Source organism: Zingiber officinale, chromosome 7A (genome assembly GCF_018446385.1).
Source record: "Zingiber officinale cultivar Zhangliang chromosome 7A, Zo_v1.1, whole genome shotgun sequence".
Taxonomy (NCBI): Eukaryota; Viridiplantae; Streptophyta; class Magnoliopsida; order Zingiberales; family Zingiberaceae; genus Zingiber; species Zingiber officinale.
This window is the reverse complement of record NC_055998.1, coordinates 93,232,617-93,260,396: the sequence shown is the minus strand read 5'-3', so window position 1 is coordinate 93,260,396 and position 27,780 is coordinate 93,232,617. Positions and strand designations below refer to the sequence as shown.

The following is a 27,780-nucleotide window of genomic DNA, read 5'->3' as shown; positions in this document are numbered from 1 at the left end:
CCACTCTCCGCGCTATTTATAGAGTTAAAGTTTCATAATGTATGTGCATCCGTTGATACATACCCCACCGTTGTACCAGTCTTTCAATTGGAGAAGAGGTGGCCCCATCTTCCGTAACGATTTAATAATCGAACTGTTCAATTTAGTTAGTTCCGTATTATGGTTTTACTTGCCTTTATTTATTATTTTAAATTGAATAAAATCAACCAAGAAATTCTTAATTTAATTTAAGAAAAAAATTTATTTGCTTTCTTAGTTATTCTTAGTTTATATGTTCGTCAATTATAAAAGGTAAAATTTAATATAAATTATATGATTTTCTTTTTTTGGATTAATATATATTTGATAAATTCTAAAATCACACCAGAATTACTATTAAAATTATATGTTCAAATTTGCATATTTGCCCTTCACTTTTTTTCTCCTCTACAATTTACTTGTATCTTTGTAAAAACCCCTCAATTTTTCTAAATTTATAAAGTTCAAAATTTCATTCCAATACTATCCTCTATTATATTTTCCATCTATATTTAATCAAATTTTATCTTATTTTATTATTACTAATAATAAAATCTTATGTAATATACCTCTCCCTATATTAATTTCATTCCAATAAACTTTCATTTTTATTAGCCATTAATAATTAATACATCAAGTTTTATTTTTAAATGCCTCACAAAGCTTATAATATTGTCAAAGTTTTATTAATATCAAAACACATTTAATATTTTATTTTACTATCAAAACAACTATTTTATCATGATCAAATTATTCATTTATCAATGGCAAACAAAAATATTCAAGAGTGCTTACTCCCAAGTCCATAAAATTTTAGGAGCATATTGAAAAAGCTGTCTCCTTGGGTCATTTTGAGAATTACCATGGTAATTGCTCTTCAGACATTGGAACAATTTTCTATGCATCATTTTGATACAAATTACAACCCAAACAGAACTATCACTTGACCTTTGATACAGATTTCGATCTATAGAGTTCATATCGACAGATGAAGTGCACATACATTGCATTCTAAACTTCTTTTGACCTTCCATAGATTTGCTCTGTGGATCTACTTTTTCTAGTGCCAGTGTTTTGTAGGCTTCATGGTAGCTGTTGCCTGGTTGCTATTGCTTGTTGCTTTGCTTGTGCCTGATAATGTGAGGAGGATTAAGCACTAATGCTTGATGTAATCAAGAAGCATTTTCTATAGTAGAGTAACACGGTTGATAAGGGCTGCTCATGATGATGTTTGATTGTTAGAGAGATAGATCCAACCCAGAATATGAACCGTAAAATAAAAATACCTATTAAATCACTGATCATGGAAAGAGGAATCCTTATAACATCTTTAAACATGCACAGCGACAGTAGGTTCTTTTCAATTTTTCTTCCAATAACATCTTTAAAATGGAAATCAACCATACTGATTGAAAGAACAAAACCATAAGAAGCTGAGAAAGATTCATAACATACCTCCAGAGTTCGAGGGTTCTTTCAACTTCGTCCTGGAAGTTATTGATTGTCCTACCTTTGCTACCGTTTTAGAAAATCTTGACTGAAACTTAGCTCTGCATTAAGAAAAAGAAAACAAGTAAAAGATTTGAAAGCAGATACCAAATATATTTAAGCCAAAACATTTAGCAAAGAAAATGGAGACAACATTGACATCAGAAATTGAGAGAGCAAACATTTCTGGATAAAAAAATTCAGTGATGCAACAGATTTATGAAAAGTATCAAGAAATTTCATTGAATTGATAGATAAAAGCACTTTTGCACTTCAGAAACGTACATCTTCCCTGTTTTCTTCTCTTCTGATTTGTTAGTACCAGGGGATAATGAAAAATCAGTGGAACTGGTTACAGAACCATCTGTTTCTGTCATCATTGATATGACACTATCAGATATGTCACTAATTCTGTCTTCTAAATCTGCATCTCTGTAACCAACAAGGTCAGAACCAGCTTGCAAGATCTGACATTTATCCCCTCCATTAGATGTGTCATCGTTTTCACTAAATTGAGTTTGGTTCTCAAGATATGAGGCAAAATTATCAGTTGTTACTAGCATGCCATGAGGCAAATGAGAACTTGTAGTTTCTTCTTCTGAGGGACGGATACCAGGAGTGGATGAAGTGTGTCCTAACACTGCATACTTCTCATTTGTTGACTCATGCGATACAGTCTGATGATCTATCAGCATCTGCATCTGTTCAATTTCTACATCCTTCCTGGATATTGTGTCTTTGAGAAATGCCACCTGCAAAACAATGAAGTTTTACGGATAACTGCAAAGAAACTTTGTAGGGAACAGAAAGCATGGTAAATTAATTAACTGCAAAACATAACTACAATCAGGAAGTCTTTCTATTACAGGATGGTTCATGGAACAAAATTATCTGACCATTATAAGAAATATTTTACTAAGACAAACAATATGAGGATAAGGCTAAAATGACCCAGCTAGAATTTGGTCTGTTGTATCTTATAGAACCTGCCGAGCCCAAATAGTTGGAATAAGCACAACCTGATGAGCAACAATGATAGAAGATGAGGATGGTGATGAAGAGGACTAGAAGGATGATGGCGATGATGATGTGATGATGACGACAACGACAATGTTGATGATGACAATGATAATCATGACGATGATGATGATATTTAGCTTCCTTAGCATTTGAGTTGTACCCAAACTAATCTGTCAATGGCAAGCTAAGATAAATGATCTTGAAGAACAATCACCATTTGTATTTATGCATGTACAGCCCTCATCAAAATTCCTTTCACATTCTACCCATGGTTATTTCTACGATTACTAACTACCGTATTTTCTTTTACAACCTCAAGTGAATCTAAAAATTATGTTGGCCTAATTCAGGAAAACTCATAGCCATATTCTAACAAAGATCTTTTCCATACTTCATGTCCTTGGGAAAATATTATTGAAAATATTTGCAAGTATTTACTTATAAGGAAGTTGAAGTTAGAGGCTAATGTATTGTGTTTCCAGGAAGGACAAGAGAGAAAAGACCTGTTCTAATAAATCTTTGACATCCTTGTCATCTTTGTTGCTTCGTGCTGGACCCAACTCAACTCCAGACACTCTTTCAGCAAACTTTAGAGTACTGATAGTCTCGGAATATGATTCATTGTCTGGATTTATTTGAACAAACATAAGTGTCTTTGCTTGTTTACCTGTTGTGAAAGTGTTCCAAATAATGAGGACTCATTGCACAGCTAACACGAATCTCCAACAAATAAAAGAATAGTTACCTAAAGAACTTTGAAGAATTTGTGTTAATTTACTGTTTCTGTATGGAACATGAGTAGATTTTTGTGCCAAAGCAAATATAACATCTCCAAGAGCAGACAAAGATTTGTTGATATACTGTTCTTCCTTAACTGTGTCTCCAGTTGCCTCAGAACGTTCAACTCTTTCACTACCTGCAAGATCTATCAAATGAAGACAACCCCTCGATGTAGATCCAATCTTCAAATCCACACCTCGACAATGGATAGTCAGGATACTGCAGTAAAATAATAGAAAAAAAATAGCTAAGGAAAACTACAGTATGTGCATGAACTGCAAAAAATAGAAGAATGACCTGTGAGATCTACTACTTCGTTCATTGAGAACAGTTGAAACTACGGCTCGGTTTGTTTGTCCAATATGCATCAATTGCAGAACATCAGAGGTTGATTTGACAGGATGCATGCTAGCATCAGGAACAACAAGTCCATTTGGTTGAGTGATACTCCAAATACCAAGTGTTTGGTAGGTTAAGGTAAATAAGTTGCACTTATGTTCCAACAATACTTAAAGTCATTCTAAGACCAAGAGATAGAACAAAAGTTTACCAAGTAGGTACAATTACATCTACAATCAACAGGCATATTTTGAGTCGTATTAAGCTAGATATCAGATCAATATCCCAATTACCTCCAGTAAAACATGAATATTCCTACAAGAATTTTTAAATAAGATGTGCTTAAAGGATATCTCTTATGAGAACCATCGCCTGAAAGAAGATCACGCACTTGTTCATTGTAAATTTCAACCATCTGGACTCCAACTTCATATAAATAATTATTTCTCCGCCTTTCAGAAATCTCAAAAAGGTCATTCAAAGCTCGGTAGTTCACTCCCCAATCCTCCATTGATTCTAAATTAGGACCACTCTTAAAACAAGAAAGATTTTCAACTTTCCGAAAATCATAGGTAAAAAGAAACATTGTAAACTAATGGAAAAAATGATTTAAAATTCATTAATGAGAAGGAACAAAAAGTGTACCATTGTGTATGTCTTCCCAGAACCAGTCTGACCATATGCAAAAATGCATACATTGTAGCCATCAAGAACAGATCTTATTAATGGTTGAATATCCGAGAATATTTCAGCTATTATTGATAAAGCACAATAGATAAACTGAAATAAGTGTTATGAATAGAAATTAACAATCAAGATATTGAACTAAATCACACCAATTAAATTATCAAATCTTATTGATTCTAGTAAAAAGCAATAACAGTTGCATTATTTTAAGAAACAATTCAATGAAATAATAGATCATCAACAAAATTTAAACCTTGAGATGCAGTAGGACCAAAGACTTTGTTGAACTTGAACATCCTGAGTCCATCTTTTCCTTGTTTGTAGGGATTCCTGATAAGGAGCTCACCATTATCGCCAAAATAATATATGGTCGTCGACTTCGCATTTTGATCAGAAAGGAATGGTCTAATGCGGCAATATACTCTAATATTCCCTACAAAGTAAGTGGATATAAAAAAAACCTACAGAATGGAAAACAGAAAACAGAAAACTTCATAATTAGTCATATTATGCCTAAAGAATTACCTTTTAATTCCTGGACCTCATTATGAAATTTATGGTTTTCTGCAAGAATTTTATGATAATTATCAGCAGCATCTGATAACACTTTCAGATTCAATCCTGCAAAATGCTTGTATTGGATCAGAAGGGGAAAAAACTAGAATGATGCAAAAAGAGATTCAGAGTTTCAGTACCCAAATTAATGATCTCATCCTGGAATTTTGTCTGAGAATGAATGATTTCCTGCTTGATTGAGCTAGATGATTCCATTAAGTCCTGAGACATTAGAATTTAAGTCTAACAGAGAAACACATGTTATAAGGGCAGAATAAGGTCAAACAAAACCTGCATCAATTGCAGTTGAGAATGTATGAAATTTCCAATTTTGTTTTCCTTATTTTGCCAGCTATTTAATTGAGATTTTGAAGTTTCTTCAAGTTCTCCAATCTTCTTTTTCGATTCTTCTAGAAGGAATTCAACTTCCTTTGTCTTCTTGTCTAACTGGCCCTTGATTTTGTTTGTTTTGTCCTCCATTTCTTGGCAGCATCGTGCATAATTTTTGTGACTCATCTCCAATTCCCTCTTCAGCTCTGCAATCACATTATCCATGTCTTCTTTTGTCTTAGACAACCTAATCATATCTTGCTTTCCATTTTTTTCCCTTTCTACTATCTTATTTTTTTCTGCCTACAAAAAAATATGCATGTGTCATAAATAAGCACTGGTCAAAAGCAATAGAGAACAAGTATAACAAATAATGTCTTATAATGTGGTAAAAGGGTTCAGATAAGTTAAAAGGCACATCAGTGTCTCCAATGCCAGATAACTCAGAAAAGCCAAAAATCATACAGAATTATCAGGACATAGTACCGAAATAAAGTTAATAACTCTACTTCAATTAAAAATTGTTAAAAATATAACATAATTTTTTCTAATAATAGAAAAAAAATTCTATAAGTTAAGATGCTAAACCAATTGCAATCTATGTGAAATTACAGTAATGCAACATTGGCTATTGCTGAGATGAATATGTTAACATTTTCGAAAGAAGCATCCTTTTTATTATTTTTTTTTTTTTGGACTAGGCAAGGGAAGGTATTGAAGAAAGAATATGTACATGCGTTAACCAAGAAAATGAAAACCTCTCAATTACAGAATTACCCTCCTATCAAAAGCTACTATAAAAGAGAACATATTTAACTATGCCCAAACTTAAGTATAAACGCGAAAAAAAATAACCTGAGCTAGATAAATACCAACCTAAATTACATATCAACAAATCCAGTGTTGTAAGTGACGGTAGGCAGTGGCGGGGCGGTCAGTGACCGCCTATCACCTCGGCCGCCTAAGCGGTGTTTAGGTAGTGCCTAGGCAGTTGAATATTCTTTACTTTTTTATATACATAATATTATAAATCATCATTATTCTTCATAATATTTACTTTTAAGCAAATATATTAATTTAAAATTAAATATTTAATCTATATATATATAATAGGATAATTTTATTAGGTTTTAATTAAGTCTATTTAAATTATCCCAATCATAGTTAGGAGTTGATTAAAATTATTAACATAAAGTAATTTAATTAAACCCTAACTTACAATTTACCCGCGTACTCTGTTTCAGTCGGGTGACGAATTTGACACATCGTCGGGACCACATGACCAGTTCGGATGCGTCATTGGCTGAGCAACGTGTCAAGGCCTATCGTCAGGTTTGGGCGACGTCTCCGAGCCCATCGCCAAGCTCAGGCGACGCATCCGGGCTTGCGCAATGTGTCTAGACACGTCGCAAGGCCCACACGTTGTGTTTGCGCTAGCGCAACGCATCCAAACTCATCGTCAGGCCCAAGCCATGCATCTGGATGTATCGCGATGGCGAAACGATAGTAGCGGCGACTCCAAGCGCAACAGTGGCAGAAAAATGTGAGTTACCGCCTAAAGCACCGCCTCAGCTAGGCAGTGCGGTTGATGCCCGCATCCCTCCTCGACCGCCATTTAGAACACTGAGCAAATCTAAGAGAATCTCCAACCTCTTCTCATTAGTTTACGCAGTTTCAAAGCTAGAATTCCCATGAATCTAAGCAGATATGGCAACCCCACTACAAAGAATTTCTATACAAACCATTGAGAGAAGCATCTCCTTGAAGACTGAAGATAAACCCCATAGCTTTCAGATACTTGATTAAGAATGACAACAACATGCTTCAAATTAAGCTATCATTAAGATACTAGCATCCAAATTTCAATCGGTCAATTTACTTTATTTTATCTCTATTATACAAATTATGAAACCATTTAACTTTTCTAATAAGAGATCTCCAAATCGTCTTAAATACTTTAAAATTTTACATGAAACTTGCAACGATTTTGTGGATAGGGTTGATAATTTGTTTCTAAATATGCATGCATGATATAATTTGATATACTATTTAAATCGTAGTTTAAAATCTCATGTTCTGTTGTTTGGCATGGTTAAAACTTACCATTCTATCGACAAACATGCACAATTTCTCAGTTTCAATATTTAACTGCGATTCAAATATTTTAATACTTATGGGGCACAAATTCAGTTTATATTTATATACTAGCATTTATACCTATGCAACACAAATTACAAATACCAATATGTAAGAGATCACACAAGTAAACTAGGAGGCTTGGAGATTCTGTACTGTTTCCACAATGAAACAACAAATATTTCTCTTAAAACTATAACATCACTTGTTAACATATAAGAAATAAAATTTATGAGCAGACATGAACATGCCTTTAAGGAGACATGAAGATGAAGTTTATATGCTGTGAATTTCACAAACAAGGAGCATGCAAGATTCAGACATCATAACATTCTCATACAATAAAAATTGTTATTGGTGATTGGCAGAAAAAAATTCTACCTTTATCAGCAAGAGCTGGTTCATGATTATCTGCCACGGTAATAAAAATATAGAATTTATCAGCAAAACAGATCTCTTGCACTGATGGATGGTGGGAGAATACATGAACTAATCACTGAATACCTGATTTTCTTCATGTGTCCCTCTTGCTAGTTCTTCTAGCACCCTAATTCTTAACAAGTACTTTCCTTCACGCGCTTTAATGAGATTATTTTGCTGCAAATAAGAGGCTATTAGAAAGCTATAAACCAAAAAACATTCAATGCCATTTCATTTTATCTTACATTTCTTATATGTTCAGCTTGAGTTAAAATTCGACGCTCCATCTCTTGCATAACTCTTCTCAATAAACATGCTACATGCTGAGGATTGAAAAGCAGAGAACCATTCGTCAACTCAGAAAAGTCAAAATAGACATGGCAAGATATGCACAAGATTTTGTAGAGTAAACCAACTATTTGCTCTCCTCAGAACATACTTGAGATATCTCCCCATTCTTTCTCTCAATGCTTTCATCTAGAATTCCATTTGTAATGCTTAAAAGTGATTGAGTTGGGGCATTCTGAATTCCAACATGTCACAAGCAAAAGCACAAGAAATTATTGTAATCAACAAAATAAATTTGCATCACATTTAGTACATCTAAAAGCTTACATCTAAACAGTTTGATTTTAACACTTTTGTAACTTTGGCAGGTGTAAGACCAGAATTATGCCCTTGTCTCAACTGAAAAACTTCATGAAAATTATGCCCACGACGAAATTCAAAGGATGACCCTACCAAAAGAAACAATTTTTGCATTAACATATGCCAGTTACATTCAAAAAGCAAAGAAGAAATTAAAAAAAAAAAACTTTAATAAACAATCATAATACAACCATCAGAATTTCTTTTCCCTTTGAAAATCAATATATTTTTCGAATGACAAGAAGAGACCAAGGTACCAATTTAACAACCCAAGTTTACTCCTATGTAAAAAATTGTGAAGCTAATAAGCAGGCGTCTATAGATTCAGATGAGTAAACTATTGAACCAATCGTCTCAGCTAAGCAGGTTGTTATAGTTGGTACCAAAATTAAACATAGTGAGATGTTCCAGTATAAAATGGGTGCATGTGGTTGAACCACTATTGGTTGGAACTCACATGTGGTCAATTATGGATGGCTTGGGCTATAAGATGAACATTGAGCCTCAGCAAAGGCATCAAACCTTATGTGAGGGAATACATAACACCTCAAGTTTATGTGGCAGAAGGAGATTCGCTCACCCCCAACACCCCTACCAACCCGTCCCTAGGCCAACACGGAGGAGGTAAATCATGGGTGGCTACTAGCCATTAGTGCAGGTGACCAAGGCATGGAGGAAGGCATGCTTGAACGTGCCGAGTTTCAACCTCAAGACCTTATGTGGCAACACCCCATGCCTCAACCACCGCACCACCCCAAGGGGACCATAACACCTCAAGTTTAGGTCACATGGAAAGGCGTCGTACAATGAAAGTTGTTTATACTCTACATGCTTAGATGACTGAATGGTAAGTTGAACTAAAGAATTTTGGATTTGTTGGTCTAACAAAGGTAAATGTGTAATTCTGTGTAGTTCTCTGAAGTCAACAGGTTATTATTGGATAAAATTGATGGTGGAATAATGTCATTGGCTTAGATATCTGAATAAAATAGATGATCTTTTTTTATAGAGGTAATGCATAATATAAATAGAGTACATAAATGGTATTATCTCAGAGTGAATTAGGAAAATATCTGAGGTAGATTGAAAAAACATCTGAGGCAAGTCTGGAAGAAATCAGACTACATCAGGTTGGAGATTAAAATAATTGTCTTAATTTAACAACCCCTCAAACTAGTGATGCTGAAAATAATTTCATTTTGCATCAAACACGAATGAGATTTTCTGCTGAAACCAGATTGGACGACACACCTAGCCAAAGTTGATATGCAAACTTCATAACTATTGAATATGTGCAACGTGTCATTGATTCTGGATTACCACTTAAAACCAAATCAGATAACCCACATGGTCCATGGCAGATCTGCATGTTTGACAATACAACGGAAATTTCAAGAAAACACAAATGATTCATGGTGATATTAATCAATACTTCATTTTGAGGTGCAATGATGGGGATTACGGGCCAAGGTTGTTGATGTCATGGCAAAGGCATCAAGAATTGCTTGTGCAATGGTGTGATCAATCTGGAGTAAATGAGAGTTTGTGGCAAGTGCAGTGAGGGTGATTGCCGGTTGAGCAAGGACAACAATTGTCCAACGTCAATTGGGAGACAAAAGACAGGTTCAGGCATGTCTGAAGCATTGATCGAACTGGGAATCATGACAATCGAGGCAAAAATAACATACCAGTAAAACATCAACAAAGTTGATGGAACCACTGGTAGGAAATGGCAGAGCAGCGGAGGCAAGAGAATGAGGGAGGAAAGGATCTGAAAAGGAAGGAGGCTGCAATCATCCTGCAGCTTCCCGCCTAACCAAGAACACAATGAAAGATTAGAGGATTAAATAGACATGATACCGTTGATAAAATTGATGGTGGAGCAATTTTATTAGCTTCAATATATTTGATTACAATTGATCAACTTTTTTTATAGAGGACAAATGGAGAGTACATAAATGGTATTATATTACTGTAAAAGAAAAATATATCAGGTAGATTAGAAAATAATCTGAGACAAATCTAGGGGAAAAAATCAGATTAAATCTACTCTAAATAGTATGAGTTTAAGAATAATTTGTTGGATATTATCCCCTTTATGTGGGCTTATTTGTAAGTTGTGCATATGAATGCGAACCAAACTCGTTTAACTGATGTAACTTAAAGTTATTAGGTTTCGAGTTATTGGATGTGGGTTAATGTGTAGAATTCTTTAGCCCGATCTGTTATCATTTATGGGCTGATAACGGATTGTTTGCCTATCTAAGGAGAGGTCTCTAAGGATTCAGGGCATCATCTTAACAAAACCCTCATTCCCAATTAAAGAGAGTTTGTGGCGCCGTCAACCCTAAGCCCCTTAGAAGTGTAACACCCGCGAAATTTTTTTTAGCTATACATATGGGTATTCTCTTTTAGAATAAAAGGAAAAGGGAAATAGAACCAAAAAGAAATAAAAAGAGAGAGAAGTTAAGGCTTAACCTTGAACCCCTCACAATGGATAAAGCTAAATTGGTGTATGATAACCAATAGAGTCATGAATGATATATGATTAGCAAAGAATGGAAATTGTAGTTAAAAGCAAGAGTATGATTAAGTAAGGAAGCAAGAAAATGTCAAGTAGCTTTCCTCCTCTTTCTCTTGGTTAAGAGAAGAAACAAGCAAGAGACAAAAGACAAGTTGCCTTTTTCTTCTTCTTCTTTCTATTTTCGTGAGAGTGAATGAGGGTGAGGGAATAGAGGAATCAAGGGGATAAATTAGAACATTTTTCCTCATTGAGGATAAATAGGAATGAGAGAAGAGAAGGGAAAGAAAGGTTAGCTACTTCTTCCTCCTCCTTCTTTCTCCTTTTTCCTCCTCCACCGAGACCTAAAACTCTCCCCTCTCCCATTTCCAAATCCCAAGCTAAGGTTTTCTCCCTAAGGAAACTAATTCACAAGAAGGAGTCCTCAAGATCTACTCCTTACAAGCAAGAGAAGCAAAAAGGGAGAACTAGAAGGAGAAGCTTTCTTCTTCCTCTTCACAAGGGTACCTTCTTTTAATAAAAACAAAACCAAGCAAGAGGATGTAAGTATCCCCTCACCTGTGGTACAAGTAGTTCATGTGTTTTTCCATGAGTTTAGATTGCTTAAAAATCTAGGGTTGCTTCTTGAAACTTTCGGCCACCAAAGTATAAAAACTTAAGGAAGCTTAAGACCTAAACTAAATATGCTGACTACGTTTCTTATGATATGTACCCTATGATAGGAGAGTAGTTTAGTGTTCTTATGCTTGTACGTTGCTTAGAACTTAGATTCATATTCTTTAAACTTTCGGCCAAGGCATGAATAAAAGACCTAGAAAAGCTTAAGACCTAACTAAACATGCTCACGATGTCCCTTATGATATGTAACTTAGGATATGAGTTCTGTTTAGAATTCTAATATTTTTTTTTATGTTGCTTGAAATCTAGATCTATGCCTAGTAGGTTTCGGCCATGATAGAAATGAAAGCCTAGGAGAGTTTAAAATTTAATCTATCATGCTCATGACTTTCTTTATAATATGGTATGAAGATTTCTTAGTGTTTTCATACTTGTATGTTGCTTGGAATCTAGATGCATGCCACTTTAGGGTTTTAGGGTTTCGGCCATGATAGAAATGAAGGTCTAGGAGAGTTTAAAAATTTAATCTATCATGCTCATGACTTTTCATGCTCGCGTGTTGCTTGGAGCCTAGATGCATCCCACCTTAGGGTTTCGACCATGATGAGATTAGGGGTCTAAGAAAGCTTAAAATAAAATCTAACATGCTTATGGTTTTCCTTATGATATGATATGAAGTTAGCTTGATATTCTTATACTTGTATGTTGCTTAGACTTAGTTTCATGCTCCTTAAACATTCGGCCATAACAAGCTTAAAATACCTAGGAAGCCTAGAACCTAAACTAAACATGCTCATGATGTTCCTTATGGTATATGATATGAAGTTGGTTTAGGGTTCACATGCTTTTATGTTACTTGTAACCTAGATTCATGCTTGGCAAGTTTCAGCCATAACAAGATTAAAATACCTAGGAAGCTTAGAACCTAAACTAAACATGCTCATGATGTTCCTTATGGTATATGATATGAAGTTGGTTTAGGGTTCACATGCTTTTATGTTACTTGTAACCTAGATTCATGCTTGGCAAGTTTCGGCCATAACAAGCTTAAAATACCTAGGAAGCCTAGAACCTAAACTAAACATGCTCATGATGTTCCTTATGGTATATGATATGAAGTTGGTTTAGGGTTCACATGCTTTTATGTTACTTGTAACCTAGATTCATGCTTGGCAAGTTTCGTCCATAACAAGATTAAGACCTAAACTAAATATACTCGTTTCTTATGATATGTACCCTATGATAGGAGAGTAGTTTAGTGTTCTTATGCTTCGTTGCTTAGAACTTAGATTCATATTCTTTAAACTTGCCAAGGCATGAATAAAAGACCTAGAAAAGCTTAAGACCTAACTAAACATGCTCACGATGTCCCTTATGATATGTAACTTAGGATATGAGTTACATTTAGAATTCTAATATTTTTTTATGTTGCTTGAAATCTAGATCTATGCCTAGTAGGTTTCGCCATGATAGAAATGAAAGCCTAGGAGAGGTTAAAATTTAATCTATCATGCTCATGACTTTCTTTATAATATGGTATGAAGATTTCTTAGTGTTTTCATACTTGTATGTTGCTTGGAATCTAGATGCATGCCACTTTAGGGTTTTAGGGTTTCGGCCATGATAGAAATGAAGGTCTAGGAGAGTTTAAAAATTTAATCTATCATGCTCATGACTTTTCATGCTCGCGTGTTGCTTGGAGCCTAGATGCATCCCACCTTAGGGTTTCGACCATGATGAGATTAGGGGTCTAAGAAAGCTTAAAATAAAATCTAACATGCTTATGGTTTTCCTTATGATATGATATGAAGTTAGCTTGATATTCTTATACTTGTATGTTGCTTAGACTTAGTTTCATGCTCCTTAAACATTCGGCCATAACAAGCTTAAAATACCTAGGAAGCCTAGAACCTAAACTAAACATGCTCATGATGTTCCTTATGGTATATGATATGAAGTTGGTTTAGGGTTCACATGCTTTTATGTTACTTGTAACCTAGATTCATGCTTGGCAAGTTTCAGCCATAACAAGATTAAAATACCTAGGAAGCTTAGAACCTAAACTAAACATGCTCATGATGTTCCTTATGGTATATGATATGAAGTTGGTTTAGGGTTCACATGCTTTTATGTTACTTGTAACCTAGATTCATGCTTGGCAAGTTTCGGCCATAACAAGCTTAAAATACCTAGGAAGCCTAGAACCTAAACTAAACATGCTCATGATGTTCCTTATGGTATATGATATGAAGTTGGTTTAGGGTTCACATGCTTTTATGTTACTTGTAACCTAGATTCATGCTTGGCAAGTTTCGTCCATAACAAGATTAAAATACCTAGGAAGCTTAGAATCTAAACTAAACATGCTCATGATGCTCCTTATGGTATATGATATGAAGTTGGTTTAGGGTTCACATGCTTTTATGTTACTTGTAACCTAGATTCATGCTTGGCAAGTTTCGGCCATGACAAGATTAAAAGACCTAGGAAGCTTAGAACCTAAACTAAACATGCTCATGATGTTCTTTATGATAAGTGTTATAAAGTTGGTTTAGGGTTGATATGCTTTTATGTTGCTTGTAGCCTAGGACAATACCTTGCATGTTTCTGCCACTCCATGGAATTAGGGTTAGAGACCCAATTATGATTTACTATGTGTCTCCCATGCTATGATATGAATTAGGAGATGATAGTTAATGTTTTCCATGCATGATTATGTTTCCCTATGATATGTTCTATGCTCATTTATGTATGCTTATGAATCATGCATGATAATGACTCTTATGATGGGCTATATGCTCAAGTATGCATGCTTTATGATATGACAAGAAAAGGCCTAAGAGATGTTTCCCTATTAGTTGGGATTAAGAGCACTCTTTATGATATGACAAATAAAGGCCTAAGAGTTACTTCCCTATTAGTTGGGACCTCTTCATGATATGATAAGTAAATATGACATGCTACTTTACTTTTTTATATGGCTTGTACCGGACCTTAGTGTCCAAGGGATGGGCTCCTTAGTTCGCCCCTAGGTCGACGATCGTAGTACGGACCTAGATCCCTAGTAGGTTCGGGACTAGCTACCCCGTCCTAGGGATTGCGCGCATTTATGTTATGTGGTACATAGTCGGACCCTCATGTTGAGATTATATTTAAGTATTATATGATATGTTTTTTTAAAAAGACATCTTGCACATGACATGACGCATATTTTTGAAAGACATCTTGCATATACTTTTATGATATGATATGTTTTTTTTAAAAGACATCTTGCACATGACATGACGCATATTTTTGAAAGACATCTTGCATATACTTTTATGATATGATATGTTTTTTTTAAAAGACATCTTGCACATGACAGGACGCATGTTTTTGAAAGACATCTTGCATATACTTTTATGATATGATATGTTATGATATGACATGATGCTCTTTTATGATATGATATGTTATGATATGACATGACATAATGCTCTTTTATGATATGATATGTTATGATATGATATGACATGATGCTCTTTTATGATATGATATGATATGTTATGATATGACATGATGCTCTTTCATGATATGATACGTATGATATGATACTCTTATATAAGATGATATGATATGTTATGATGCTCTTTTACATGATATGATGTTTAGATGATTATGTCTCCATGCTATATGCTTATGTGATCATGCTATGATATATGTTTTTTTTTTGTGAGTAGGAAAGGATCTTACTAAGCCTGTGTGCTTATAGTTTACTTTCCTTGTACCGCAGATAAAGGTAAAGGATGGATAAACTAAGGGAGCAGCAGGAGGGGCAAGAGATGTGTGTGGTGGTGGCTCGGCTAAGGAAAAAGACCTGCTTATGTTAATGTATGCTTGATATGAACTATGCCTACCCTATGTTAATGTTTTGCATGATTACTTAACACTTATTCATGCTTATGTTAGAAGTTGATATCATGACTTCTTAAATTTAAAATTATGCTAAACATGCTCACATGATTATAGATGTTTAGATAATTAGTTATTTGTGTTTAAAAGAAAGAAAAATATATGAATAAATACTTCCGCTGCTTTAGAAATAGATTAATATGCATGTATGTTCCCGTAACCCCGTCATATGAAGGGCGGGCGTTGCAAGAAGATCTCATCATTTGCTTCTGCTTCATCTTCTTCCACAACGATGGCTCAGACAAGACACAAGACAAGGATAATGACTCTTTAATCAGATTCCTTGTCGCTTTTGTGATAGGATCCTTTAATGGATCTATTCAAATAAATCCTTTAACTTTATTTCCTTTTCTAAGATAAGTTTTAGACCTTTTCCTTTTATAAGACAAGTTTTAGATAAGACATTTTCTCTTGAAGATGTAATTTTTATTTTATTTTATACCTTTTCCTTTGAAAGGGTCTTTTAGGTGTCTATTTAAAGAGACGTTATGTAATTTTGGAAGACAAGTAATTTCCCTTTTAATTAATCAATTTCATTTGATTATTGGAGGTCGATCCCCTCGAAGTGATCACCCTATCCCCTTTTCATTTTTCTCTTTCGATTTTTCCACGTGATAGGCCCCCGGGTTCCTATCAACTTGGTATCAGAGCGCGTTCACTTCATCATCGCCCTATAGTATCTCGCAGCAACTTCAACAAGTGCATGGTCTTAACCCGACTTCAAGAGAAGAAAATCTACTCTGACATGACGACCGGAGGATCTCATCTTGACACTAAATGGGCTCTGGAGTTTAAAGCTAAGCACGAGACAAGAATGGATAAACTCGAAAAAACTATGACATTGTTGGTCACAATAGTGCAAGAATTGAAGGATCGTTTAAAAGCACATTCCAGCTCAAACATACTACTCAAAAGGGGAATAAATCAGTAGTCTCAACAACAACAATATGATCAAGAAGCGAACTCAAATAAAGATCGAGAGCACAACCTTCCACGTATGAAAGTGGAGTTTCCTCACTAGGAGAACAATGATCCGATTGGATGGATTTAAAGGGCTGAAAAATATTTTCGTTTCCACAGCACACCGGACTATGCAAAGGTAGAATTAGCATATATAAACCTCGAAGGCGATGTCATCCAATGGTATGACTGGCTTAAAGCATGTCATGGACCTCCAAAATGGGAGGAATTCAAAGAAGAACTTCTCAATCGATTTGGTCCCTCCGATTATGAGAATGTTGATGGAGAATTGGCCAAAATTCAACATACTACAACCGTACTAGAGTACCAAGGGCGATTCGAGCAACTCTCTAATCGAACTCGTGATTGGTCAGAAAAGCAATTACTAGGGACTTTTATTGAAGGACTTCGCCTTGATATACGACGAGAAGTAAAAATGAATCAACCCTGCACCATGAAGACTGCCTTATCCTTTGCGCGACTACAAGAAGAGAAGATCAATGAGGAAGGAAGAAGAAATAATAAGGTAATTCATGAAAACACATCACATTGTTGAACACCCCATAGATTGACAAAAGAAGAGATCAAGGAAAGAATGACAAAGGGATTATGCTGGCATTGCGATGAAAAGTGGCACCGTGATCATCAATGCAAGCAAAAGAGGATACTGATGATTGAACCAATAGAGAACTATGAGGAAGAAGATGATTTCAATGAAGGTGAAACACAAGATAATATCAACGAAGTACAATATGACTCTATGGCAATATCAGTTCATGCCTTAGAAGGACTACAAATTTCGCAAATGATGAAGGTAAAAGGATTCATTAAAAAACAACCAATAATGATACTTATTGATTCAGGAAGCACCAACAATTTTCTAGACTCAACCTTGGCAAGCAGGCTTAAACAAAAAATAGAGCAAGCATCTACATTTGATGTTAAAATGACGGATGGAAGATCACTTACAAGTCCAGGAAAGTGCAATAGTATTAAAATTTTCTTACCAAATTATGAATTAATGACAGATCTCTTTCTTCTTCCCCCTAAATGGATGTGATGTTGTACTTGGAGCACAATGGTTGAAAACATTAGGAGACATAATATGGAATTTTTCTCAACTAACAATGCACTTCCAAGATCAAGGAAAAGAAGTTTGTATCAGAGGCAAGAGACAAAATACTATTACATCAATCAATAGTTATCAGGCAGAGCAATTATTAAAGAAAGATTGCTCCATTTTTCTCATGCAACTCTCCATGAAAAAAGATCCTAAAGCAAATGTTAGGCTTTATCGCTACCCATACATACAGGAGGAAATTGAGAAGATTGTACAAGAGATGCTTCAGGCTGGTATCGTTCGCCCAAGTGTGATTCCATATTCTTCTCCAGTACTACTTGTACGAAAGAAAGATAGAAATTGGCGAATGTGTGTAGATTACCGGACACTCAATAAAATTACAATGAAAGACAAGTACCCCATCCCCATCATTGATGAATTACTTGATGAATTAGGAGGTTCCTCATTCTTCTCAAAGTTGAATCTTCGCTCAGGCTTCCATCAAATAAGAATCCATCAGCTAGACATTCCAAAAACAACATTTCAGACTCATGATGGTCATTATGAATTTTTAGTCATGTCTTTCGATTTAACTAATGCGTCTTCTACATTCCAAAGTTTGATGAATGATATCTTCAGGCCTTACCTCTGTAAGTTTGTTTTGAATTTCTTTGATGACATCCTTATTTATAGTTCATCGTTCGAAGATCATTTGTATCACCTTTATAAAGTACTCGCTCTTTTGTGTGAGCATTCTCTTTCTGTGAAAAGAGCTAAGTGCAGCTTTGGGACAACTAAGGTGGAATACCTTGGTCATATTGTAAGCCAAAAAGGAGTAGCTACTGATCCCTCAAAAGTGCTAGTTATGATGGAGTGGCCCACCCCAAAGTGTATCAAGGCATTACGTGATTTTTTGGATCTCACAGATGCATTTAGATGGTGTCTTGAAGCAAAAAAGGTATTCCAGAATTTAAAGGAGGCTATGATGAACAACACTAGTTCTTGCACTATCTAATAAGCAATTTGTCATTGAACTCGATGCATCCGAAGTTAGAATCGGAGTAGTACTTATGAATTATATGATACCATTCAAGAAAATGTTCCAGAGTTTATTGCTAAAAAACCTTAAGGACAAGGTTGTTTTGAAGGGTGGTGGAATGATAGGATCCTTTAATGGATCTATTCAAATAAATCCTTTAACTTTATTTCCTTTTCTAAGATAAGTTTTAGACTTTTTCCTTTTATAAGACAAGTTTTAGGTAAGACATTTTCTCTTGAAGATGTATTTTTATTTTATTTTTATTTTATACCTTTTCCTTGAAAAGGTCGTTTAGGTGTCTATTTAAAGAGACATTATATAATTTTGGAAGACAAGTAATTTTCTTTTTAGTTAATCAATTTCATTTGATTATTGGAGGTCGATCCCCTCGAAGTGATCACCCTATCCTCTTTTCATTTTTCTCTTTCGATTTTTCCACATGATAGGCCCTGGGTTCCTATCATTTTGTTTATGCTGTGATGTTATGTCATGCTTTCGTTGAAACAAGATCCATGCTTACTATTGTATTTCCTATGTCCAGTTCTTATTCAGTTTATAGAGATCATGCAGGTTAGGTTTTACAACTTCCATCAATTGGTATCATAGCGAAGGCTCTGTTTCTTCGATTTCATAGCAATAATAATTGTTTTTTATCGATCTTTGTTTACATGCTAGATTAGGCTTTGCTAGTATTTGATTGTCGAAAATCTTGTATAAGAAAACCTAAGAAAGGCTTGTTGTCCAAGTTTTTCATGATTATCACGAAGAACACGAAGCACAGTGGTGAACCACTGTCATCTTCAAGAAGAACCGTCGCGTTTAACCTAATTTTAAGTCAAATCACGATGGCTCAATCAATTGGCTTGGTCGGCCAATCGATTATCAAGTCTAAAATTGCGAACAGAACGTAGTCGAATAGATTACCCAATCAATTCAGTTGATAGACACCAATCGATTGATGAATTTCTCCAATCGATTAGCACGACTAGATCGAATACGGGATCAATTTTAAACGATAAGGCAATCAATTCGATGCTACCAATTGACTAGCAATTTTTGTCAATCGATTACTAACTTAAAACCGTGACAAATAGATTGAAATCGCTAATCGATTGATATCATCAATTGATTAGGAATTTTATCCAATCGATTAATAGAAGAAAATCGTGATAAAATCGATTGGAATCAATTAGCCTAATTGATTGATGATATCATTCGATTGGGAATTTTTCCAATCACAACCTTAAACTCGCGACAGGATCAATTATCAATCAATCAAAATTTTTTCCAATCGATTAAAATCTTTAAAAGATCAATTATTAATCGATTGGATTTGTTCCAATTGATTAACACATTCTTTTCTACGTGAAACAGTGAGAATGGATTAATTGGTATTAAATAATGATTCAATTAAAGAACTTCAAGGAAGCTTCATTTTCTTAAGGATGTGTTCTATATATGATCCTGTAGTCGCATACACACATGCTATTAAATGGTTAATTAATCGATTAATTATCAATTGATGTGGTAATCGATTGAGTACCAATCAATTAATTATCAAACTGATTAAGTGTTGATCTATTCAGTTAAAGTTCCTAGAGTTTTTTTTGGGTCTATCTACACACATGCTACTAAATTGAACTATTATGTCACCCAAAGGAAGGCACATTAGGTAGGTTTAGACATATATCTATGCTAAAAATAATTGGCTCGGAAAATTATTTTTATGCGAGATATATGTTCAATGTAGCCTACAACTATAGAACAAAATTTATTTTGTTTAAATCATGCACAAAATATGTCGGCCCAAAAAAGGCATATTACGTGACAGATTAAAGTTGTTGTAAGCTATGGACCAAGTTATAACATATAAAGTGTCGAATTATGCACATAATTGGTCGCCCAAAGGAAGACTCATTATGTAGCCAATTAAATATTGAATTATATTAGAGAGTATTGCTAACAAATTGTATTTTAGTCCACAGAGTAAAATGCAATATTGTATTTAGTATCTCATAAAGAGTCCATTTATATGCATTTAAAATTTCATTTTATTTGCATAATTTTATTCATGTTCTTGACTTTAATTAAATCGTGAACCTATATAATCTACCCTCTTTTAATTTCAGTGCAATTTTGTAACTATCACTATTAATAATATTCCCACATTAACTTGTTTGAATTTTGCTGACCGGAAATAATAAGTGATTGTAATCTTAAGTTGTATGGACTTGACTATGCATTGAGGTATGATCGCTCTGTACCCCTGACTAGTGCCGACACTATAGAGCAAGGAGAGAATTTGAAAAGTATGAGTGATCAAACCACATGTGTTTAAGTATTATGAGGTTTTCCATTCCGGCACCAATTAAAAGCTTTATAATTGAGGGAGAGGATGTTAGGAGTTTCCTTAGCCAATTAGCAGACTATTTCATGGCCAAACGAAATGGTCGAGACTTTCACACTTCTTTCGAAGTTGGTAACTATGTGTATAACGACAAAGGAAATATCAAAGAGTACATTATGGAGATGTCCAATATCGCCACAAGTCTGAAAGTACTTAAACTCAATATGTTTAAGTCTATGTTAGTGCATTTCGCCTTGATGTCTTTGCCTGCACAATTCACTACTTTTAAGATATCTCATAATAGTCAAAAAGAAAAGTAGACATTGAATGAGCTTATAGCTCAATGCGTCCAAGAGGAGGAGAGATTAAGGCGTGAGAGTATGATGGCCTACACTTCTCTACCGTAGTCTTTATGGGCGAAACACTCAAGCCTGCAGTTTACCTACTTAAGAGAGTATCGAGTAAGACAGTAACTAAAACCTCATTCGAGATGTGAACGGATAGACAACCTAGCATAAGGCATTTACATGTCTAGGGTCGTCCAGCTGAGGTTAGGCCTTATAGGCCTAACGAAAGGAAACTGGACTCGAGAACAGTTAGTTGCAATTTTGTATATTACTCTGCAAAATCAAGGGGATAAAATTTTACGATCCCTCTAAGAGATCCTTCTTTGAAACGGGAAACGTCAAATTTATTGAGGACAATGGGAGGGAATATCTTTTGAGAAAAGCATTAGCGACCCTCCTGTTATCACTACTAGTGCAATTAGTAGCAGTTTGATTTCCATACCACACATTATGAATATTACACATCAAAGTAGTGAGTCAAGATATTCTTGTGTTATCTCCAATGCAATTGGAGGAGTCTATCACTCAAATTGAGATATTGCCAGCAAGTACCTCAGTCACCTCAAACACAAGTGTCATTAAGGTGATCCACGAGGAAACAGAGAACCACGATTTCTCATGAGTACGTGTATCTCGAAGAGCATGATTTTGACATAGGATTGGAAAGTGATCCTGCATCTTTCCAAAAAGTCAAACAATACTCTAACTCTGAAAGGTGGATTAACGTCATGCAAGAAGAGTTAAAGCTTATGGCAACAATGACGTTTGGAACTTGTCAAATTGCTTGAAGGTTCGAATGGATATTTAAAACCAAGTGGGATTTAAGAGACAATATCGAAAAGTATAAGCTCGTCTTGTTGCTAAGAGATTCACTCAGAAGGAAGATATTAATTATAATGATACTTTCTCCCTTGTGTCAATAAAAGACTCCCTTAGAGTAATCATAACACTTGTAATTCATTATAATTTAGAGCAACACCAAATAGACATAAAGGTTGCATTCATTAATGGAGACATTGAGGAGTCTATATATATGGTGCAACCGGAGAACTCAGACTCAAAGCACCTATTATATAGATTAAAGAAGTTCAATTATGATTTGAAACAGACATCCCATCAATGGTATCGAAAATTTAATCAAGTGGTCAACTCTTTTGGATTTAGAGAAAACCCTTTTGATCAGTGCATATATATCAAGTTCAGTGGGAGCAAATTTGTTATACTTGTTCTGCATGTGAATGACATATTACTTATGAGCAATAATAAGGATCCATTGCATGAAACCAAGTCATTTCTATCTAATATTTTGAAATGAAAGATCTTAGTGAAGCATCCTTTGTTTTAGGCATACAAATTTGTCATAATCATTCAAGTTTGGACTATCACAAAATGTCTATATTGAAAGGGTGCTTATAAGGTATGGTATGCAGAATTGTATACCAAGTGACTCCTGTGTCTAGAGGTGACAAATTCATCTTGCAGCAATGTCCACAACTTGAACTTGAAATAAAGGAGATGGAACAATTCCCTTATGTGTCAGTTGTGGGAAGTCACATGTATGCACAGATTTGTACTCGATCAAATAAAACGTTTATAGTGAGGATGTTAGGGAGAAATGTTAGTAACTCAGGACCATCACACTGAAAGCAGTAAAGAGAGTGATGCAGTATTTGCAAAGAACTAAGGGACACATGCTTATGTATCAGAGGTCAGATCACCTAGAGGTGATCAAACTCCAATTATGCGGGATGCTTGGATAGCAGGAGGCCAACTTTGGGCTATATTTTAATACTAGCTGGAGGGGCTATATCTTGGAAGAGCATCAAGTAGACACCAATAAACACTTCTACTATGAAGGCAGAATTCGTAACATGCTACGAAGCATTCAATCCCAGTATTTGGCTGCAGAACTTCATCACAACATTGCAAATTATTGATGGCATTAATAGATAATTGAGGATTAACTGTGATACTAAAGCAAATTGTATGCCAAGAAGAACCACAGTTCGTCAAAATCCAAGCATATCGACATCAAGTTTCTGGCAGTTAAAGAAATAGTTGAGAGTCGTTAGGTCACGATAGAGCACATTAATACAGATTCCATGTTTAAAGATCCACTCACCAAGGGCTTGGTACCTAAGGTGTTTCATACACATGTTGTGGATATGAGAGTCTTTATAGAAAGACTCATTTAGTGGGAGTCTGTATTCATTTACTGCTCTATGTTAATAAAGACAAACATTTTATTTTGATTATTATATGTACTTAAGGTTCAAAACATTAATGAGAATTTTGTTTGTTTATTTAACACTCTAAAATAAAGTATCATGATTTACTACTACTGTTTAGCATTTAGTAAATATGATATAAATCTCATTTAGGAATCATAAGGTTTAGATCATGATTACTATTGCAGTTTAGCATAAGGTATTTGCAAATATAATCAGACAATTTTGGGTCACTTAGGACTAGTTGAAAATTGACATGTACTAATCATATTTCATATAATTTCCACACTATACATCTATATCTTGATCTATGTCATTAATGTCATTGATATTATGATTACTATTAGGGTTTGTTACAGGCATATATAGTAGCTATGACCAAGGTTTAAAATCTCGACCCTTGCCGAGGTTTCAGTCCTAAACCGGAACAATATGATTTCGATATCGTATCGTGTCATGCCATATGATTTCGGTATTTTTTATTTATATATAGTAATTATTAGTGCACTGGGCTGTCCTTTTTTATATAGTAATTATTAGATAAATAAATTTATTGTATATAATTTAAAAATAAGTTATATATTGATTTTATATAAGTTCTCCATTATTAAACAATTTAATATTTTTAGAAAAAATAATTAAATATAATTTTCTTTAAAAAAAATTGATGTATCAATAACTCAAATTAAAATTGATACATCATAATTTCATAATATGTTACATTACTAATACTAAAAGAAGTGGCGTGAATCAAATTGAAGGGTTCTTGTAATATTTTGCTTAGACAACCTTTATAGTTCTCCAATATCCAGATTAAATAATTATAATTATATAAATTAATACAAAATACCATTTTATATATAATAATCATATAAATTAACTATTTATTTATTTAATAATTTAAATAATATATATTTAAAATAATAAAAAAATTTAAAATATCAATTAAACATTAAAAGAGTAAAAAAATACAAAATAATTAAAAAATATAAAAGAATATAAATTTGATTTATTAGAATTTTTATAAATTTTTTTAGAATTTGTAAATAAAATTTAAAACAAAAAAAATAATTTCAGAATATTATTTAATAAAATTTATTAATTTTTAAAAAATTATAAATATATTTTTTGTATTTTATTAGGATAACTTAATTAGGATTTATGAAAGTCTCTTTAAAATATCACAGTTAAGTGGGAATTGTTTGACTTAATTAGGGTTAATTTTACACAGTAACACCATGCCCCGCGATACGCCCGCCTGTGACCGCAACACGCAGATGCCTCCGACTACGCCGAAGGCATCCGACGACACCTCCGACGGCACCGAAGGCGTCCGGAGATGCTTCCGGTGGCCCCGGAAGAGTCCCGTGACGCTTTCGACGCTGCCAAAAACATTGCGTCGTGATGCCTCTGGCGCCTACGATGCTTCAAGTGATCAACGACGCTTTCGGCGGCACCAGAAGAGTCTGACAACGCTACCCATGCTGTCACGTGCGCGCGATTCTTCCTAGCACACACGATGACGTGACTAAATCTTCGCTAACCTGGTGCCGGTTTCAATGCGCTGGCGAAACGGTAAGTTTTGCCATTTCCGCCCGGCACGGAACGAAATTTTGAACCGTTGCTATGACCTCTTTAGTCCTATATCAATAAAGTTAATGAACCAGATTGTTCTTACCCATAAAATTTGATATTACCTAAAGTCTTACTTGTATTTCATATACAACTCACAAGTAGCCCAAGTAGGATACTATTGGATATTATCCCCTTTTATGTGGCCTTATTTGTAAGTTATGCATATAAACATGAACTGAATCCGTTTAAGTGATCAACTTAAGGTTATTGGGTTTCAGGTAATTCGATGTGAGTTAATGTGTAGAACTCTTTAGCCCAATTCGTTATCATATATAGGCTGATAACGAATTGGTTGTCTATATAAGGGGACGCCCCCAAGGGTTTAGAGCATCATCTTGATAGAACCCTCATTCCCCATTAACAAGAGTTTGCGGCACCGTCAACCCTAAGCCCCTTGGAATGGAAGATCTCTTCGTTTGCTTGTGTTTCATTTTCTTCCGTAGGGATCGCTCAGACACAGGACAAAGATAATGGCTCTTCAATTAGGTTCCTTATCACTTTTGTTTATGCTTTGATGTTATGTCATGCTTTCGTTGAAACAAGATTCATCCTTACTATTGTATTTCCTATGTCGGGTTCTTATTCGATTTCTAGAGATCATGCTCCTTAGGTTTTACAACTTCTATCATAATTTTGTTATTTCTTTAACATTTATACCTCAACAAGAGACAGATAAGGATTCTAGTTTCATACAAAATGACTAACCTTTTGGAAATTTCCACGTCTTTCTTAGCTGGATTTCAGATTGGTTCAGGTCAGGAGGAGAAACTTCAACAACGTCTAAGTTTAAGTGATCCCTGATGGATAGAAGGCATTCCACAACTCTAGATATAGATGCCTGAAACAGTGACGATGCACAATACAAACCAAGCGAGTGGGAAAATGAAGCATTGAACGCTTAATTTGGTGGGGAAATAAATTTTGACTATTGGATCATAAACGGATGTCAAATGTGCCCTTGCTTATAGTTCAAATCCCAATTAACTTTAAACGGAGTAGACAGGTACCTGCTCCAGATCCACAAGTCTAAAACTGGGGAATCCCATTTCCTCAACAACTGAGATAAACTTTTTGATGTTTATCAACCGCTTCTCAGGAGAACCATCCTGTGAACATTTTATAACAGCGAGTAAGCAACTATCAAAAGACTCAATATCTAAGATGATCAAACTCTAAAACATACCGCTTCATAGTCATACCTCCGAAAAAATTGGACTGATCCGGCTCAAAATTCCACAGAAAACAGTGCCTTCCAATAGCAGAGCTCTCAGTTCTTCCTCCGACGATCCCGTAGGCATATTCAAACCCACGAAAAGAGTATTCAGCCATCGAATCAAATCCGATCGCCTTTTTTCTGAAACTGTAAAAGAAACAATTTTGTAATTCTGTACCAACTGAAAGTTTAGTAAACCAATAAAAAGCCAAAACTTTACCAGCTCCAGCGTCGACATGTACAGTTTCCATGTTGCTTGTCATACTCCAAGCCACTTAAGTCTCAAAAGTTCAACTTCAGCAGCAGCCGATTCCGAGTTCCGTTGAAGAAAGCTGAATAAGCGTCGCTACGACTAGCTTGAGATCAGCTACCGGGCGAAGCTTCGCCCTAGCGAGGTGGAGTTTGTCGGATAGGCTTCTTCTTGTCTTAAAGCCAATCTCGATGTTGTCTGCGCCCGCCTTCCTTTGTCTCTCTCGCTTCAACTTTTTGTTTCGTCTAGTCTCTCTTCCTCTCCGTCGCTTTCTGATTTCTCAGACTTGACGGCGTTAAGTCTGCTCACGCCACTCTCTTCGTGGGGAAGAAACGTGATCGGTTCTTCCGAAAGGGGACCTCTCGTGTGCCCACATGACCTGTCTAGTGGCGATCCAGGTCTATATGTGGGTTATTTAAAACGAATTACAAATTCGAAGAAGTGGTGCTTCCATTCGCATTGTGGGAAGTTGGATGCCCCGACGCTTATCCTCTAAATTGTGGGCCCCACAAGCGGGGTAAGCCAGTCGGTGAGCAGTTGTGTTTGTAGAAACGTTATCGATGAGACTAAGCAAGGTCAGCTATTGGAAAACGGCCAACGGCGTTTGCTTTTCCCGCCTAAGAAACGATTTGCGAAGTGGGAGAAGACCGACACGTGCCACCTGCGAGGCGCTATGGATGGAGAGGACTATAGTCTATAGAGCCGGGAGCCCGGTTCAACCGCCAGGGACTCGAATATCTGCGGAGAGAATTTGATTGGGCAATTTTTTTTTAAATCTTATTCTCATTAAAAAGACATTTTAAATTTTTTAAAAAACATCACACCACGATTTATTTTATTTTTTTAAAAAAAAATTATGTTAACACTATTTTAACTAACATTACCACAAATTATATATTAAAATATTTTTTAATATAATTAAAATTGATGTAATTTAGTAAACTTCATTCAATATTATTGTAGCATCTTATTTCACATTTTAACCCATTTCGAACAATATTATATGTAATACTTTTTAAGAGAATAATATATATTATACTAATTTTAGTTAAACTTGTTATAATAATATGTTACTATTTTATTAAGAATAGATTCTCTTTACTAATAATAAAATTATGTTAATATTTTTTTTATTTTTTATATTGAAAATAATTATGTACGGCCCGTCCCCACAGAAGCGCTCAGAGCGA

The 27,780-nt window shown here is 34.9% G+C and overlaps 1 protein-coding gene across 3 annotated transcripts; it reads right to left on the bottom strand.

The window, feature by feature from the left end:
* Positions 1-796: 796 nt before the first annotated feature.
* LOC122001804 (kinesin-like protein KIN-14C) lies at positions 797-26,856 on the bottom strand. 3 transcript variants are annotated; one of them, XM_042556741.1, is made up of 21 exons: positions 26,561-26,856; positions 26,327-26,487; positions 26,135-26,233; positions 25,833-25,965; positions 8,389-8,510; positions 8,213-8,296; positions 8,019-8,096; positions 7,858-7,950; positions 7,735-7,764; positions 5,179-5,520; positions 5,028-5,109; positions 4,858-4,953; positions 4,586-4,765; positions 4,291-4,397; positions 3,999-4,177; positions 3,604-3,768; positions 3,272-3,525; positions 3,030-3,193; positions 1,792-2,258; positions 1,474-1,568; positions 797-1,149 (listed from the first exon to the last, which is right to left on the bottom strand). In XM_042556741.1, the coding sequence occupies exons 1-21, from the start codon at positions 26,601-26,603 to the stop codon at positions 1,079-1,081; spliced, it is 3,045 nt and encodes a 1,014-aa protein (XP_042412675.1). In that variant the 5' UTR covers positions 26,604-26,856; the 3' UTR covers positions 797-1,078. The 3 variants fall into 3 exon arrangements, with proteins under 3 accessions (XP_042412675.1, XP_042412676.1, XP_042412677.1); XM_042556742.1 differs by having other exon boundaries at positions 8,422-8,510; XM_042556743.1 differs by having other exon boundaries at positions 26,311-26,487; positions 26,561-26,854.
* Positions 26,857-27,780: the final 924 nt, after the last annotated feature.